This window comes from Syngnathus leptorhynchus, chromosome 8 (genome assembly GCF_054491065.1).
Source record: "Syngnathus leptorhynchus isolate UIUO chromosome 8, UIUO_Slep, whole genome shotgun sequence".
Taxonomy (NCBI): domain Eukaryota; kingdom Metazoa; phylum Chordata; class Actinopteri; order Syngnathiformes; family Syngnathidae; genus Syngnathus; species Syngnathus leptorhynchus.
In genome coordinates, this window is record NC_141202.1 from 872,235 (window position 1) to 890,186 (window position 17,952).

Below are 17,952 nucleotides of genomic sequence, written 5' to 3' on the forward strand. Positions count from 1 at the left end.
CCTCCATCAGACTAAACACCTTTATCATGGACCCAAACGGATTAAAATATTTCCCATTGTGCACGTCTGCCGTATTAAAACCCATTTATAGTAGCGCCATTAACATAGCCTGATCTTTGTCTTTTTTCAAAATGTCACGTAACAAAATAAACAGTAACAGCCATCATTTGCAAAACAAATGTTGGCTAATCCAAATAAATCTGCTGCCGCCTCTCCTGAGCACGCGTCCAGCTCAGACTCCTGAAATACGCGTCCCGGGCGAGAATTCCAAGAGCACTTAGACTGTGACAATGCCCCCCTGACAGACCCCACCCCCCTTTTAAATGGAAATAGCCCCCACGCTTGGACATCAAACTGCGGCCTCTCCTTAATGTACCGTCACCCGAGCGCGCCTCTTGCCAGTTGCCGAGCAGATACGTTCGGTTCAGATCCAGGCAGAAACAGTTCAAAGACCAAATAAATCTTAGATTCACTTAAAAATGATGTCCGACAAATGTTTCTCACCCCTAAAATGGAAGTGCCAAGTCTTGTTTTGCACCCGCTTGCATTCCACTCTTATTATTGTTCCGGCCTCCGTCTGTTCCCGACGCTCAACGCAGCTCGGCCTCACTTAGTCGTCCCTAAAAATAGAGCCCTATAATCCAGCCTTCTGAACCCCCCCACTTTTAAAAGTGCATTAGCCAGATCAGTTGAGCACATCTTGGCACTCTTGGGAGGCCACCGAATATGTGTACGGTCATTTAACGGTGTCCGCGATATACGCAAGAACATTTTCCCTAATACAAGTCAGCTGTGTGGAAGACTGGAACTGCTTGGATTTAAGACCCGATTGACTTACAGCTACAACTACTGTACTTTTACTATAAAACTTCCCTACACCCGAAAGTTTGAGGCCCCTTTGAATGTAACGCTTTTACGAGACTTCAATGACCATGTTTAGAAACGAGAGCTGATGTTGCGCTGTTTCCAAAACACACAAAGTTGGCAGACTACTTCCTGGTTCATGGGAAATACCATTATGGTTGTGAAGGGGTGCAGATGTTGTTAGGCATTTTTATTCTACTCTCAAAGAAAGCAAGAACAGAGACAGTTGAGTTTTGTCTTTAATAAGACACGTTAAACTACTCCTCATGGAGCTGACAGCGCGCACGTCCAAATATATTCCGAGCGCGTCCCCGCGCTCACACAAATCAGTCCGGAAAAGCACATGAGCGAACGCTTGAGTCATGCACATTTGTCATTATTTAAAACTAACAAACAAAAACCATCTTTTAGCTTTTAAATAACAGAATAAATCTGTATTTATACAGATTTGCCCCTTTATAGATGCGTGACTTCAATTTTGTTGAAGCTGTGCGCTAACGTTATTATTATTATTATTGCATTTAATAGGTATTTGTATAGTGGGCTTGTTTGCTTCCCTCACTTATTTACACACACAAAAATATTCCCCTCCAGTTAAATACAAGCTATTGATGTGTAGCGTGTCTGCAGGATGAAGGTGCACACGCCAAAGGCGGAAAATAATGTTTTGTTTTGTTTTTGTTGTTTTTCTTCACGGGTTGTGTGAAAGGGGCTGGACACTGATGGCACCGCCGGGTCACAGCACTTCTGGAAGGAGTAGAGGCAACATGGAAAAATGGTAAGAAGAAACAATAAAATCTTCAAGAAATGGGAATTTTTTAAAAATCTAACTAAAATGCAATTTAGTCTGAATAATAATAATAATAAAAAAAATGTATTGAGAAATTCTAAAAAAAATAAATGAATCACGTATTGGATTTTTCATGAAAATCAGACTTTCTTAATGGTGGGACCAACATAATTGAAAAGACATTGCTCTAAATAACCATTCTGCATTCTCTAATTTGTAACTTGGTATTTAATCTGTAAAAAAGCCCTCTCACGTATTCGCAGCGTTACTGGAAATAGCTGTCGACTGTGCTTAATTGCTTCAGAGTCGGGTTTCTAAGCTCCTCGCGGATCGAGTCACCTCATCACTTTTGCCATCCGAGGAATTTTACCTTGGAAATGTGCCCAAGTCAAAACCTGTCATCATCCCAGCTCAATCAATGAGCTCCTTATTTGAAGCGCTAGTGTTGGCTTATGTTGGAAACAAATTCTACCTGCCACGTGCTGCGCCTTCAGCGGCGCCGCTTTCTTCACAAAGGCGTCGTCGCCGTCGTAGGCCAGGATGTCGCCGCCGTCACCCTCGGAGCGCCCCCGCGCGCCGTTGGCGGCCTTGATGATGATATCCTCCACCAAGTGCGCCGCCGCCTCCGAGTCCACTTTGGCCGATAAGCCGTTGCGCTCGCGTCTGCTTGACTGGAGCCCGTTGAGCTGAGTTTGGCCCGGGGGGCTGACAGAGCGGGGACACAGAAATATGAAATTGTCAATGATTTTGGTTCCACGTCGCCATGGCAACAAGGAAGGCGTTTGACGTCACCTTTGTCTGCTGTGTCCGTGTTCCGTCTTATTGTTGTTGTCCATGTTGAGCTCGCATTCTGAAAACCAAACAGTAGCAAATTAAACCCCCTTTAGCAAAAATATGTCATCCTGAAACGGTGAATATTCAAAATGGACTACTAATTTATTTTTTGATTTTCAATAATGATAATGCAATTCATGGAAAATGATTCTTAAGGTTTTATTCCAATCTCAAGACAGATCGGCACACCTTAAAGACACACCAGGCGCTATATTTCAGAAGAGCAGCACGATATTTAAAATTAAAAACATTGAATTTACGTGCCCAACATAAAACAGTAGGACATTGTACAAACGCCGCTCGCGCTATTTTTATGATACAAAGCAGCTGTGTTGATAAACTTTGCCGCTTTACACATTTACGCTTTCCAAAGTAAATGCGAGCGAGCCCACTCTTCCTGGCCCCTGTGCGGGGAGGCGGAGAAAGCAACGTGCAGCTGCGCAGGATATGAGAGATGCAATAAAAAAGATGCGCAGCGCGCGAACCAGGCCGCTTTGCTAATGGCGGCCGATTGAATTACTATGACATCGGTTCAACGTCGGTAAGAATCGCATTATTATGGGTGACCGTGTCATGTCACTGACCTTTGACCTCTTTCTCGCTCTCTGGATGCGGCTCTGGCAATGCGGATTTGGTCTCCTTCTGCAGAGAAAAATTGAAATAGATTCATGGCAAATGTTGTAGTTCCCTAACAATGAATCGTGTCTCTCATCCGGCGTACCTTGTCGCTTGCCTCCGATTTACGCGTCCTCTTCATAATCTCCTCCAGACGCTGGGAAAAGTCACAATTCAAATTTTATTATTTTTATTTCAATCATTATTATTATTATTCCACTATGAACAGTGGCTTAATATAACTTGTTCCCCCACGATATTTATTTCTTCTCATGTTGTTATTCCTCGGAACATTCCCGATTGCAAAATGATCTTGTGAAGCGAAATGATCATTACGCTGCCGCAGAGCATTGACTGAATTTGCATCCTCGCCTTCCGCCCGTTGTTTCTAGCGTGCGAGCCTACCCCTTTGACCTCAGATGACCCCTAGGTGCACAGAGTTTATATTAACCCTCATTAAAGGGGCTCTATTAAATGACAACATGCCGACAGCTGATCCCCCCCGCAAGTTTGAGACATCACTCATCTGAGTTCCCGGGAATCGGCAGAGCCAATGTTGTCCCGAGAATACGATATCTTCTCCAAAGGGAGGGAGGGAGGGAGGGAGGGAGGGCTTGCTTTCAGTTGGTTCGTAGCCGGCATAGCGGTGTCATGTCAATGACTACGTTTTGGGATGTTAAGGCCGGCGGGGAAACTGTTAACTAAGCTGACAGCAAAGAAGGCCAAGCCTACCTTTTTCCTCTCCAGCCTCTCCTGCTCCTCCTTCTGGAAGTGCTTCTCCCTCTCCAGACGCTGCTTCTCTGCCTCCTCGCGAGCTTTTGCCTCGGCTTCTTCTTTCTGAGGACAGAATCCAAGATTTTTTTCTTTTTTTTTTAATTCATAAGAGGGAGCCGAGATTTGAGCCAAGTCGGCACGCCGCACGCCGGGTGTGGCTGCACAGTGATCGCTCGTCCGACCGCAGAAGCGATATTTTGGTGCTGGAAAACAACTTATTTTACGAGCATGCTTCTTTATCAAAATAAATTAGTTCAACTAAAAATCTAATGACTGTAAGGCCACAAGAGGGCGGCAGAGAATTGACACAAACTTTCTCTTGATTTTTGAAAAAAAAAAGTTATTATTCATATTTTTATTTTTTTTTTTTATTATTTTGATGAAGTAAACATTTGAAAAAAAAACAAAAGTCAAAAAGTGAACACAAGACATCTGTGACACCGGTTGACTCCCAAGTTGTTCCAATTTCATATCTCAATTGGTGCCTACCTGCTTTTGTAGCCGAATGTTCTCCTCCTGCTCGGCCACGGCTCGCTCCCTGGCCTCCTCCTCCTCCCTCATCCGCTGCTCCTCATCCCTCCTCTGCTGCTCCTCGGCCATGGCTCTCGCCTCCTCCTCTCGCCGACGCCTGTCCTCCTCCTCCCTGGCCAGGCGCTCCTCTCTCAGAACCCTGGAAGTCCAAATACATTGGAAACGGATGCTTTCATTCAAAATGGAAACGGGCCATCACGATGAACTTGCTTTGAACTCGTCAATTCCATCTGACCTTTCCTTCTCCTCCTGCTCTCGGCGTTCCTCCTCCTCCCTCTCGCGTTGCTCGCGAGCCTGCCGCCGTTTCTCTGCCAGGATGCGGGCCGCCTCCTCTGGGTCGTTGGTGCCCGCCATGGGCTTGGGTGACGGCGCCGAGGGAACGTCCTTGATATAGGGCTCGGGTGACGACGAGGCAGATTTGTTGGAAGCTATTGAGTTTCTGACAGTAGGAATCACAGGAGAACCTAGGAGAGAAAAAAAACAAAGAATGACCAAGAGTTGATTGAACAATGATTGAGGACATGTGACCGGGACATCTTGTTCTATTGCTGCATTCCGCCACTCACGCCGACTGTGGTTCTCCGGGGTGCTTGGCCTGCGATGTTCCCTCACTCGCTCCAGCTGGACGGGGGAGGAGGTCCGATGATCCACCTTGGCGGGGGTCCTCGCCCTCCTGGGCCGTCCCTTGGGGGTCGACGGGCTGCTGCGTGTGGAGGGGGGTCTCGGAGAGGCGGCGGGACTGGGCGAGGCCGTCCTGCCTTTGGGCATGGCGGGCGATGACGGCCTCGGTCTCGATAGCGGACTCGGACTAAACGATAAACGGAGTTGGTGTTTTAGACCTCCGTTCAGACACGCTAAGCAATAGTCGAGCCAAATGAAACCATTTGTTTAACTCTCTTAAAGTCAAGCTTGTGTCCTGAAGAGACTCAATGCGGAGGAAACATGACATCATCGGTTGAAGTGCATTCTGGCATTAGCGATGACATCACTCGTTTTGGCCTCGGGCACCGACAGCTCACTCGTGCTCTTTGTTTGTCAAGCCAAAGGAAGTGAATGTGTTTTTCCCCCCCTCCACCTCGAATTGCATCCCTCTGTCATTTATTGTGTGGCCTGGGGATGAAAGAGCTTTTTCCCCCCTGCTCTGCACGAAGCGTGCGCACTGAAGAGTTGTAACACGTGTTTGTGATCATACCACTGACAGCTCTGCATTACCAGTTTTAGAATCCTGGTTGTTTTTGTAAATTGTCAATTTGTGAATGCACAAAAGATGGAATTCTGCCTAGCAACAATATTTTACCTCAGGTCTGCTCTGTGTCTCATGCTGGGAAGCGATTGCCTCTTCTTGAGGAACTTCTCCTTTGTCAGGGCATTTTTTTCTTTCTCGTTCTCCCGCTCCTTATCTTTCTTCTCCTTTTTGGTTCTGTCCATCTGTGCCACAAGACAGAAGAAGTAAATCAACATACCGTGTGTGTGTGTGTAATGGCTCTGTGTGGAACGTACGGGTGTAGAGCTCCGTCTGTGCTGGCGCTGGGTGATGTCGGGCGTGCTGGACGTCACCCTCCAGCGCTCGGAGCAGCGCCGGTGGGGCTGGTGGGCGCACAGCGTCAAGGGGCTGGCGGACGACGAGCGGGGGCACAGCGGGGACTCTGTCGAGGATGACATCCAGTTACGCAAACTGGAAAATAGTATTGATAGGACAGAGTGTCCGACTTACGTCCGTCTTTTCCGTTGGGGAGCACGCTGGCAGCGCTGCGGCTCCGAGCCAGGAAAGACAAGGTGGGCGTCATCAGGCGGTCCACGATGCTGCTCTCCCACGGGCTCAGGGCGACGTTACGAGCTGCGAGATGAAAGAAAAGACAAAAACGACAACAACGTTAACACCTGTGTCTTGTCATTACAGGGCTGCCTCGAATCTTACACCAATGTGCCCAGTTTGATGTCTGACCCAATTTTTGGTGAATCATGAATCAATTCTGGACATGGAACCAAAATACACCTTGTAAAACTCCAAGGACCATACTAAGTGGTAAATAAAAGAAGAATATCAACTGGAAGGTACAGTTCAAACTCCAAAGACTTTTTCTCTGGTGAATGGTCATTTACGTTTTTCAAGATGATGTCCGGTTGTTAAACAAATGACGTTTCCTCAGTTGGTGGCCATATTTTGGTAAGTTTGCACACCCTGTTTTCATTTCCATTCACACTGACACTTCCAGCAGTTATGAGTTTCAGTCCATCTGTGCAAAAATATTGCTTGTACTAAAGTTGAGAGTTTGTGACTCATCTTCTTTTGGGCGGTCTGTATGCCATGTGGCACCATGCGGCCTCCAACAGGTGAGTTGTGGTACGGCTTGTATGAAGAATTGTAATTGCTGTGGGTATAATTAATGTGTGTGTGGTGGGCGGTTGGTCACATGCCAAGTTTTTACTCAAATGTAGACGTGCATAAAAAATCGGTTATGATGTGTAGAATCGAAATGTGTAATTGCCTTTCAAGCCAAGCATACACTCAAAACAAAATAAAATAAAACATGATAAAGGTGCTCCAGGATGGAAACAAGCCCAAGAGTTGAGTCGGAAGTTTGCTTGTCTAGACAGTGACTCATCACTTTTTTAGCAGCTTTTGCAGTCTTACCAAACGTACTTGGCGTGACAAGGCCCGTGTCTATTTTTATCAGCAACACTTTCTCCCTGGAATAGTTGATCCACCGCTCCCCAAAATGCTGACTCACTCGCTCACTTGACTTAAACGGATGACAGTATAGTCTCGAAAATAGTCATGACATAGGGAATGGAGATCACCACAGAATGAAGCAACCACAAGACAACAAACACACAACGCAATCATGCAGAAAGTGCGGACCAGAACCTCAAACTTCAGTTCTGAAACGCAAAGGAAAGCGGTCGAGGAAAACGTGGCCACCATCAAGCAGGATTGGAATCAAACTCAAGGGGGAAGTAACTGAAGGGTGAAATGACACTGATGGTTCCCAGGCGGTGGTAGGATTGGGATGGACACATTTGGGGTCGGGGCACAACGTTGGGGGTGGGTGCTTGCTCATTCCAGTCGCAGCCTTACTTCTGCTGGGGGAGTTCCACAGCGTGGCCGAGGACTTGGAGAGACGCTTGTTTAGGGCCGAGTCCAGTTGTTTGGGCAGGTTGACGGTGGAGACGGAGCATCTGCCTGAGAAGTCAAGAGAGCGCCACACACATTCACACACAAGGTGGACTCCCTTGCGCCGTCAGCGCAAACTGCCACGAAAGCTTCTCAATCCAGCAATGCAATCTAAGCGCACCCCAAAGGCACGTGTGGTCTACTTCCTCATTGCACAGATTCCCTCTGGGCTCATATCGACTTCCCTCCTAGGATACTTACTCTCTTTCTGGTTGGCGTTCTGGTTGCCAGCCCAGGACCACCTCTGTTGGCGGATTTCGGCCCACGTCTTCTTGGCGGAACGGTGGATGGCTGCCTCGTAGCGTTCCTGGAGAGCAGATATGCCAGATGAAGAAATTCTTTCTCATTATGAGCAACGAGCTGCTAAAAACCTGAAGGCGGGACGCCAATGGAACCCCGGCCTGTGCCGTAGTTTGGACACCTCCACATGGTCTATTTTGAGGATGTGCCAGTTGGAACCTGGCAGACGTCACCTCACCCACCTTGTTCTTCTCCAGCTTCTGCTTTTGACGCTCCTCAAGGGCGGCCCGGCGTTTCTCCGCCAGGACGCGTTGCTCCTCCAGTCTCCTGCGCCGTTCCTCCAGCTGCTGCTCCCTCAGCTGCTGCGCCCTCTCCTCCTTCTCCAGCCACTGGCTCTTCTTGGCCGCTGAGGCGAGGAAACAGACGAGAAACCGGCCCGAAAAGGTCAGAGGAGCCCTGGATGAATGCGAGGCCTTATATGAAAAGATTGTTGGTGGTTTTCACTTCTGAGAGACCTGACATCCGTTCCAAGTACTTGAAAGTTAAAGATGGGTGTGATTCCTTGAACAATTCTGTTCAACGTCAAGACTCTCACATCTACAGCTCTTTGGAAAACCGATCAAATGATTTCCTACTTCTCACATCAAACGTTGAGCATACTTTGAAATGGAAACAAAAGGTTTCCCTGCTGTGAGCACAAGAGTCTTTTTGACAAAGGCTTGATGATAAAACCAAAGCAACTGGTTGTAGACTTTGGGGATTGACTGTACTTTACATTTCCTGTTGTATTGACATCCATACAAATAAAAACAATGTTTAGTTTCAAGCTGCACAGCTGGATCTGTTTCATTGAGGAGCAAGTAAAAAGTCTTTCCTGACAGTGATCAATGCTGCCTAGTCCGCTCACGAAGCCGCAAAATGAAGCCATTAAATAATCATAAGCGGCGGACGTCTCTTGAAGTATTGCTTGGCGCAGACAGGCGCGGCGGCTTCCGTGCACGTCCACAAAAACCCCACAGAAGACATGTCCAGTAAGTCTTCTCGGACGATCCCTCCCTTTAAGCTGATGGTGTAAACGCAAGCTTCTCTGACTGAAGGTATTAGATTGGTTCCATCTGGCGGCAGTCCCTGACCCTGCTCATCCCCCAATTAGATTGATCCACACGGCTGGATTAGGCCACAAGACACCAGTGAAAGTGGCGAACTTTAAGGAATCAAGCTTTAGCAGAGTGTAAATTGAATTCACCCTAGAGGGATTAAATGAAGGTATTATGCTTGAGTGCATGATCGTCAACATAATTTAGGTCAGTCAATTTATTTATTTTTTGGTGATGGAGCAACGAGAAGTTGGAAGTCAGGCTAACGTGTGACCCACTTTTGGGCTTTGCCATAACAGGTCAAGGATTCATTGGTCTGGTTATTTTTGTCACATCCTCTGACAGAAATCAAGTTAGCAGTGAAGACACTCAAGGTTCAAGATGACTCACAGAAGATGAAATCCATCAATGGCGGAATGGAATGAATGATGGATGGATGTTCGCGAAACGGCCGTGTCAGATTAACAGAAGCGTGACCGTTGCTTTCAACACAACAAGGCGGCAAATGTGAGAGTCGGGTGTTAAACTTCTCACGCCTTATGGAATTGCTACAGACACAAATGATGTCTCTGTTGCGCCTTCGATTCTACAATACTGCAGAAGGTGGATGTTTGCCACGTCATAAACATCAGCGACATGAGGAAAAGATGGAAAACGGGATGTACGAATGACTGTTTGCAGGACGGACAATATGGCCTTTTGGTGTATTACCCGGCAATCTTCTCAACATCTACTTGAATTGGGTTACATGGAACCAAAGGAGCAGGATGACAAACGATGTCTTAAGCATCTCGTACACAAAGGTTACTTACCTTGTAACTTGCTCAGCTCTTCTGCAGGGGGGGAAGGGAGGGAAGGTGGGTGAGAGAGAAGACAAGCAGCTGTCAATCATGCAAAGCAGTGCGCTGTGTGGCTACCAAAAGATTCAGATCTCAAACAAAGTCAAATCAGCCATTTCGAAAGGCGTCATATGGAACATATTCTTTTGTATTCAAACTTTTGGGCCTCTGGAATGCAAGCCATCAAGTAGTGACTTAATTTGGATTGTGTTGTCGTGCACAGGCAAGCTCATGCAAGAATGTGAGCACACGTGCAGTTGTGTCTGATAGTGCCTGTTTGGCCCCACCACCAGGGGGCGCTCCCATCCCGTATGAAGCTGTTTCGAGCCGTCTCTTACCGAGATATTTGGCTTTTTCCTCTCGCCTCTCCTTAGCCAGCTGCTGCCTCTCCTCCGACTTCATGGTGTCTGAAAGGGAAGTGTTTATAGATTAAGAGACGCAGTCAGCATTGGACAACCTATGGCCTAGGGGTGCCCGACAGAGCTATTGAAATGACAGTGATATTGTCTACGTTCATATACCGACATTTTTATCCTAGACGCCCAAGATTGTAATGCCACTTATTTGCACTGTAAATTATTTAAAAATACAAAACTATTTGATGCATTCCCGTGTCTAGAAGCCTTTGAAATAGAAGCAAAAGCATGTGAAACAATCTACAGACGAAGCCTGCCTTCCATTTGTATGTGGCTGGCTCTCTGTTATGACAGTCGTGGAACAATGTGACTTATCTAAAATAATTCCGAATGGGAGGACATGTAAAGTCCAGCTTGACTGCTCGTTTGTCATGTCACTTATTATCAAAGTTAAGAGTAAGTTACAGTACACATTTTACATTGACACTGCTTAAATCCACAACCATACGATCACATCTTTGACGAAACGACTTCATGGTCATACATTCTAAAAATGCTAACACGCCAGTGAAATTTTAATGAGTTATTAGTAAGCAAAAGACCGCAGGGTATTTTCGTCTCACCTATCTCATTTCACTGTCCAGATGTTTCACATCAAACGCAAAGCAACATCTGCACCTACCTAGAAGAGGCGTCAACTGTAAAGAGTATGCCAGGGAAAAAAAAATGACCCACTTTGGTATTTATAGGATGGTGGAAAGCTGCATGCACATCATAACATCACGTGAGCTATGGGAAATTGCAGCAACTTTTAGCTTTTGGACTCCAGGCAAACAGTCACTGCAAGTCACCTGTGATCTGAGATAGTAGTTGCACTTACGACCTCTTTTGATGTCAAACAGATTGCGTTTTTTTCCCAGGAACCCCTATTTTAAAAAAAATTGTCCATGGTCAATTTGTGATACGGGCTTGATGGTCATCTAATGTGAAAACAGAAACACTTTTGCTCCCTAATTATTTCCATAGAGAAGATAGACGGGAACAATCAAATCAGTCAGAGTGCCACTCGAAGCAAACGGCCGTTGTCAGAGCACGGAACGGACCACAAAAACAGTCTCTCTTCCCGCTAATCGCCTGACTATTCACTTGCCCTAATTAAGGGGGCTACAGAGTGCCTTCCCCCTTCATACTCCTCTGGGGAGCACAAAAGCCCACAATTAACCAGCTTCACAGTGCCAGAAAAGGAGCCACGAGGACAAGGAGGTCATTTCTTGTGTTGTTTTTTGGGGGGGGGGGGGGGGTGACTCAACCGGTTTATTTCTCAGAAAAGGTAACGAGACTGCTACAAATGGATCAATGGATAAAAGAAAGAACAGAGTGCAGAGAGAAAAGAAGCTTACATTCTCCAACTCCTCCAACATGTTTTTTTTTTTTTTTTACCAAGTATACAAGGCCTGAAGGCTGCAGGAAATCAGGCTATCCCAAAATTGCAGACACTTTGGGATGTTTTGGGAACGTCAAGTCAAACCGGACATTGTGCATATTACCGCCAACTACAGGGATGGAGTGGAACATTCCCAAGTGCAACCTGTGACTGTCAGTTTTTGACATTCAGGTAGGAATGGAAAGCAGTCGCAAACCAAAGGTCCCTCCCCCTCCATATCTAGTTTCAGTTTCTCGTGTTTATCGCCGTAGAAAAGGCACAGAGAGTAATCTTCAAGATCCTCTCTCTGTATTGGATTTGGCTGCAGGTCTGAAAGCAAATGCGGTCAGTCTCTCACGAGAGCACTACCTCGCCTCAAGAGAGCTGAGCTCACTCTGGCAAAGTGCAAACGTTATAGCACGCATTATCAAAGTTTCAAGCGAGTCCATTATGAGTCTGATAGAACCCGGTGAACCCTGGTGTGTTTACCTCTTTTGGGCCGTGGGGCAGGTGATGCCGGCGAGCCGGGCGTTCTTCGGATCACCTCGGCTTTGGTCGGAGTGGACAGTTTCTTGGCCGGCGACGCCGTTCTGTCTCTGGGGTTGTGGGGACTGCTCGCCCCTTCTGGATCGGGCCTCGTCTTCTTGTTCAGTACTTCGCGGAGAGATGACCCATAGAGAACATCACAGAGAGAAAACAACGGGTAAATGATCAGGTTGTGAGGGATCTGAACCTGTTGATCCTCATTCCATTCGCCGCTGAACTGCAGGTGACGTCAGCTCTCTCGGCAGCTCTGCATCGCAAACGTGTAGCGAGGAATGTCTTTTGGGATACTTCACTAATCTCCCCAGGAGTTGTTGGTATCATCCGATTTGAAGAGAACAATAACTGGGCTGGGTTGTCAGGGATCGTGACTCACACTTGGCAGGCCGCTTGAACTTGAATGTCCAACTTAAACATTCATTTGGCTGCCATCAGACAGCTCGAACAAAAGCCCCCCCGTGGGAGGGACGCCGGGCTTTGTCCGGCCCGCACTGTACCCCTTGTGTTCGGCTCGGGAACCCAGTTTGGATAAACACTGCGGCGATAGTCTGTAAATTATTGCGAGATTTTTGGCTGAAAACCGCACAGACGGTAGGAGGCTGTCACATCGAGAGGGACGGTGAATCGCAGGGGAGATTTACGACGCCGTCGCTGCGCTATTGAACAACTTGCAACCAATGGCCAGCAAGGAGCCTGCTGCGCCACTCCAGAGGCACCCTTTGTGCCCACTACACATTTGCATTGGACTGGAATCATAAAGCTACACAAACTGTGCAAGTCCAAAAGAGTCTGCGGGGTTTGAGCAATCTGGATGTTTTTTTTTTTTTAATGACGTAGTCACAGCTGACAAACAAATAGTCCTGGTGCTCATCTTATATTTGAGGATAGCCTTCAAATTCCGAATGGTGTGTGGCACCAAGATCTGCGTAATCCCGATCAATTCCAGATGATTAGAGGCATTCAGCGAGATAGCAGGCCTGAAGAAAAAGCTTGTCTGAGCTCATGGAGGCGCATGCAACAAAAGCTACGTCATCGCTCACAGATGACCCCCGCCGCCCAGAACGGAACCGGGCCTAGCTTTCAGGCACCGTGAGCTTCCCGCCGCCCAGAACGGAACCGGGCCTAGCTTTCAGGCACCGTGAGCTTCCCAATGAAAGAGTTCATCCGGTAGAGACGAGACTCTGCGAGGCTTCTCCTCTGTCAAAGCGTGACGCTATTAAGTAAGCATTCCTCGGGCGGCGATTCTCCCTGACAAGAGACGATTCTTTGTCGTGTCAATTCACTGCAGCCAAAACATCACAGTGGCTGGAACGCCCCGAGCGAATAACGGCTTACGTTCTTAGTGTCATTTTGAAAGTAGATGTTTGCCCCTCAAGAACGCCTCCTTTGATGCCAACGGGACAAGTTTTCAATCCGCCCTACAGAGTCTGAATCCAGCGTGAGGGTGACGAAGAGGAATGTCACATACCGCTGCTACGGAGGAGGTTGCGGAGACAACTACCAATGAAAGTCAGAGATCAGGGAGCAATGGAAGCTGGGAGAAATAAACTGCTGCTGTTTGGCAAGTGGGACTCTAACCAGGACTGATTTATGCAGCCTCTACCTAGTGCTATAGAAAACAGATGGAAAGTAGTGTCAATATAAACAAATGTGTGCTAGGCCAGGACATTCATGAGATTGGGGCAATCTCGTGTGGTGCATTGAGGACTTAGACGCACATGAATTTGCTCAGGTGTGCTAAACAGGATGATGAAATCAACAACCCGTGAACTGTTTGTGTTGTTGTCGCACGCTTTATTTCCATCACGGCGTGCAGATGGACTGCTCTGCCGCGGAGAGGTGGGGTGGGGTGGGGTGGGGGTAGCGACCCTCTCGTGACTTATTCATCTAGGTGCACCAAAAGCATCCAAGGTGTCTTAATCAGAACCCGCGGGGCTCAGAATGGGTTCGGAGAAGGTTCAGGAATGCTCAGCACGCATCGTGTGAGTTCAGTGGCCCCCTCCAGCTGAAGGTAGCGAGGCCCAAAGCATCAATTCCGAAAGGGAGAAAATGGAACGGAGGCCCCTGCAGAAGAGAAGGCGCATGGATGCTTGCCATGCATGCATGCATGCGTGAGCACAGACCTCATGGTGGCGGAACTGGCAGGTTGACCGGCAGCAGGTCCCGAGGAAAAAACCCATCAAGGGTTTACAGAATTCGCCTGCGTGTTTGGACTTTAGCTGAATAACTTGACACCAGTCAAGAAATGTTTTTAAATCATAGATACAAGTCAACTTTTCTAGACAATATTTGTGCAGATTCGCAGCATGTCCTTAGTGTATAACACCTTCCTTGACATTAGGGGAATCCAAAGACCCTGGTTAAAACTGGAACATCTAATGCTGCCACAGTGAAAGTGATTTTTCCCAAATCCAATTTCACGGCATATTGTTCTGCCCGGGTCGGCTATAAATACCCGCCACTTTATGCGGCGCTCTCCCGGCAACGGAAAATTCATAACGAGCGCAGAAATATGCACGTTAATGATGAAGTAACGGAAAGATCCAAATTAAACATGCATCGCCGCTGGACGAGACCTGGCGTATTCATGAAGCACCTCCAGCAAGACTCTTACCAAAGAAAACATCATAGTTAGAATAAAACAAGAACGTTGGAATAAAAAATGCAAATGAAGCAAAAAAGGGCATCGGCCAAACGGCGACAACAACAACTTGGAAAAAACAAGATCTCATTGGGGATAAAACGGACGGGAGTAATGAACGAGCTCATCACTTTAGCCTCCCCCCGCTGTTTTGTCCCTTCTGCTGCCCCCAAAAGAGGATGACGTAAGGGGGGCAAAGGGGCCCAGACACATAGGAAGCGCAGTGCAAACAAGCCAGCCCGTTTGTTTAAAGGTCCAAAGTAGCTGAGTGTTCATTCCGTGCAGACCCGGACTGTATTCAGAACTTGGATTATTTAACACAAGTTGCAGGATGCAACTTGGATTATTAGGTAGCTGAAGCAAATTTTGACAACGCTAAGTTGAGTTTCGCATTGTGAGAATCTGTCAATATAAATTAATAGAATAAAACACAGAACAGTTCTTTCCCTTCTGTTACTTTGGACAAAAAGCTCATGCGATCATGCGTCGCCTCACTGCACAGTTAACCCTGACAGCTACAATTATGTGGATTTTTGTCTCCCCCACGTGAAAGGCCGGCAAACGCTATCATTTGATGACACCGAGCCACACGTGGCCTCGTATAGTGACATAACGGCTGACGGTGACCAACGATGACAACGTATACAAAATGTGAAGCCAGCCCTTCAGCCAAACAGGAAGTGTTCTAATAATAGCCGCCATTGAGGTCTGGTGACAGAAGAGCACACGGTTGGGGGATATTTTCAGACATGTCAGAAAGAACACGTTTCAAAGTCCAGACCTCCTCAAACGGAGACAGAAGGCCAATGACGGATGATGATTCGTTCGCAATATGTGACGGAGACTAAGCAGATGCCTCCTGACACAACATGCCGTGTAGAATGGGCCTGTTAAATCAGACATAAGGGGACAGCATGATACTTTGGCGCTAACAGCTGTGCAGCATCTTGCGAGGCATTCGTAACGCCGGGAAGTCAGAACCATCTTATGTGGATCCGGCCCGTTGTGGCTACGACCGTCGACGCTCTTGGTTAGCTTGTCTTTGGCGTGCCGCGTCGTGCGGAAGCATTAAGCTAGCTGACGGTAAAGTCATTTGATTGTTTTAAATAGATGACATGTAATTCTTGATTTTCTCTTGCTCAGTTTGACAGCAAACCTCAGTTAATAAGCCGTCCTTCCTGCTTCTGATTCTGAAGAACTGTACTGCCCGTCCTCAAAGATTCCCAACATCAGGGCGGAGTTGGATTCTCTGATGGGACGCCAAAACATGCCGACCTAACCCAACTTCGACTTCCCATCAGGAAGGAAGTTTCCTTGTTGTCGTTGGGTCACATTGTGAATCCAGCTCCCCCTTTTCCATTTACCGGACGCAGGCAACGTGTCAATCCAGAATGCTCGGGCACGCATAAAAACCAGATCATCTCGCAGATATGGTTAATTTATCTTTGTAAGGGAAGAAGGAAGCACTTGAGGGCTTCACATGTTTCTATTTGCACAACTTAAGATGGAAATGAGTTGCTTGAGGCTTTATAACCCGTACTTGTCAACCAGAGGTTGTTTTTGCACTGCATTTCTGAGTTGCAAATATTTGGGCAAATGTCCTTGAGTGGCTCAGCATCATTACTTTGTGAACATAAGAAGAAGGAGGAGGATGGGAAGCCCTCATAGTGCAATTGGGTTTTGGAGAGAGAGGCTGATATGTTAAGAATGTTGAAGAAATCCTTTAAGAACAACACATAGCATCCACGATGACTATTCATCATCCCGCTTTGCAAGTGTTCCAACCCCCCCTCGACGTTTCTGCTCATTTAAGAGCAGCTAGCCCTCTACTCCCAAAGTACACCAAAATAAACCGGACGACTTACGTGTTTCTGTTGCTCCGTAATTTTGCTCCATTTCGGCGGCCGTTGCGACAGAGTCTGACGTCGCCTTATCCAAGCACCGGCTCCTTGTCGCCCGGCAGTCGGCTCATCCCTCACGCAGGACAGGGGGGGAGAACTTGGAATCACTTGACGGAGGCGTCCCGTGGCTTCTCGCAGCGAGTGCGCAATGAAGCGATTAGATAAACAAACCCGGGCTGGAAGTATTTACACACAACAGTGGGCGTGAATCAAGAATTTTGAAAAATGGAGACAGAGAGCGAGAAATTCCTCACAGTTTGGTTCGCTGCAGCTGATGCTGAGCTCCGGTGGACTGACCCCTCTGGCCGAACTGGACTGTACCATTGCAATGAAGGGGGTGCAAGGTTAATATTAAGCACGTTTTACCTAAGAATTTACAAGGCAAAAACACATGCCCTGTATAAGATATATTCCTATTCTATTTGAAGTCTTTGGACTGACTTTGAGCATTTTCTCCACAAAAAGGAATTTACCATTGTGACTGAGCCCCCATCTCCCCCTTTAAATTGGTTCCTTCTACCGCTAAACAACAATGCATTGTCTGCTGCTCCCATTGAATGCAAACTTCCAAATGCCTTTACTGCAGAGGTTCTCCCCAAAAACCTTTGGTGGGTGGGGGACTTTTTCCAAGCATCCCCCAGAATCGGCTACTACTTAAATACCATAGAAATGGATTTTTCTGAACAAAAATTCAAATGTTACGATAGCAAACTTTTTTGAATAACGTTAACATAGTCTGTCACAATTATTTGCAATGCCCATTAGTTCACTGCTTTAATACATTCACGTGCTTTTCCAGCCTGCCTGCTCTTTGTATTCCGCATCCTCTCAAACAACTTTCAAGTGTTGCTACACAATTACAATGTGAATGCATCTTTGTTACGTAACACTCGCTGCCGTCTTCGTATTTACCACCTGTGGATCTCTCCAGGCATCTGCCAAGATTGGGAGGGGGGGGTTGGCGAAAGTGAGGATAATCGGCACGCTTGAGAGGGGACCCCGGTAGGGCTCTTTTGTGCAGCTGTTGAGCCGTGCTCGACCCCAAAACGCATCACCCTTCCCCCTCCTTAGCCACCTGTCACTGCAACTGGATCAAGTAAAGGAAGGGAGGGGGACGCATCCATTCTAGGCGAGTGCCTCTGCATGCAGGAAGTTGAACACCGTGACCCCCCCACCCCCATCTTGAATGAAAGAGCTCAGTTTTGGAGGTGCAGCTGCACCAAATGCACTCAGACTCACACGTTTCGTGCTAGTGAAGGGGAACAGCGTCGCGATTGCATCAGTGCGCATGCCGAAGGAATGAAGGCAAAAGGATGGGGCAGTGCCACA

General features: G+C 47.3%; 1 protein-coding gene and 1 long non-coding RNA gene across 6 annotated transcripts in view; one reads left to right on the forward strand and one right to left on the reverse strand.

Annotated features, from left to right (window-relative positions):
- The window catches only part of LOC147051549 (uncharacterized), a 36,859-nt gene extending 29,425 nt beyond the window's left edge, over positions 1 to 7,434 (forward strand). The window contains exons 5-6 of the long non-coding RNA XR_015066869.1: positions 1,574 to 1,642; positions 6,309 to 7,434. This is a non-coding gene — a long non-coding RNA (uncharacterized LOC147051549). The remainder of the gene's footprint in view (positions 1 to 1,573; positions 1,643 to 6,308) is intronic.
- Positions 1,067 to 16,898, reverse strand: map7d1a (MAP7 domain containing 1a). Of its 5 annotated transcripts, none has more exons than XM_085917948.1 (19): positions 16,878 to 16,898; positions 16,588 to 16,799; positions 12,028 to 12,192; positions 10,098 to 10,166; positions 9,733 to 9,753; positions 8,066 to 8,229; positions 7,785 to 7,890; positions 7,488 to 7,592; positions 6,123 to 6,245; positions 5,909 to 6,054; positions 5,706 to 5,836; positions 4,644 to 5,216; positions 4,367 to 4,547; positions 3,836 to 3,940; positions 3,210 to 3,260; positions 3,073 to 3,130; positions 2,447 to 2,504; positions 2,127 to 2,359; positions 1,067 to 1,611 (listed from the first exon to the last, which is right to left on the reverse strand). In XM_085917948.1, exons 2-19 carry the CDS (start codon positions 16,616 to 16,618, stop codon positions 1,601 to 1,603), a joined length of 2,331 nt encoding a protein of 776 aa, XP_085774074.1. In that variant the 5' UTR covers positions 16,619 to 16,799; positions 16,878 to 16,898; the 3' UTR covers positions 1,067 to 1,600. The 5 variants fall into 5 exon arrangements, with proteins under 5 accessions (XP_085774074.1, XP_085774075.1, XP_085774078.1 ...); XM_085917949.1 differs by having other exon boundaries at positions 1,068 to 1,611; positions 4,644 to 4,872; positions 4,975 to 5,216; positions 16,588 to 16,885; XM_085917952.1 differs by lacking the exons at positions 12,028 to 12,192; positions 16,588 to 16,799; positions 16,878 to 16,898 and adding an exon at positions 10,739 to 10,942 and having other exon boundaries at positions 1,068 to 1,611; positions 4,644 to 4,872; positions 4,975 to 5,216.
- Positions 16,899 to 17,952: the final 1,054 nt, after the last annotated feature.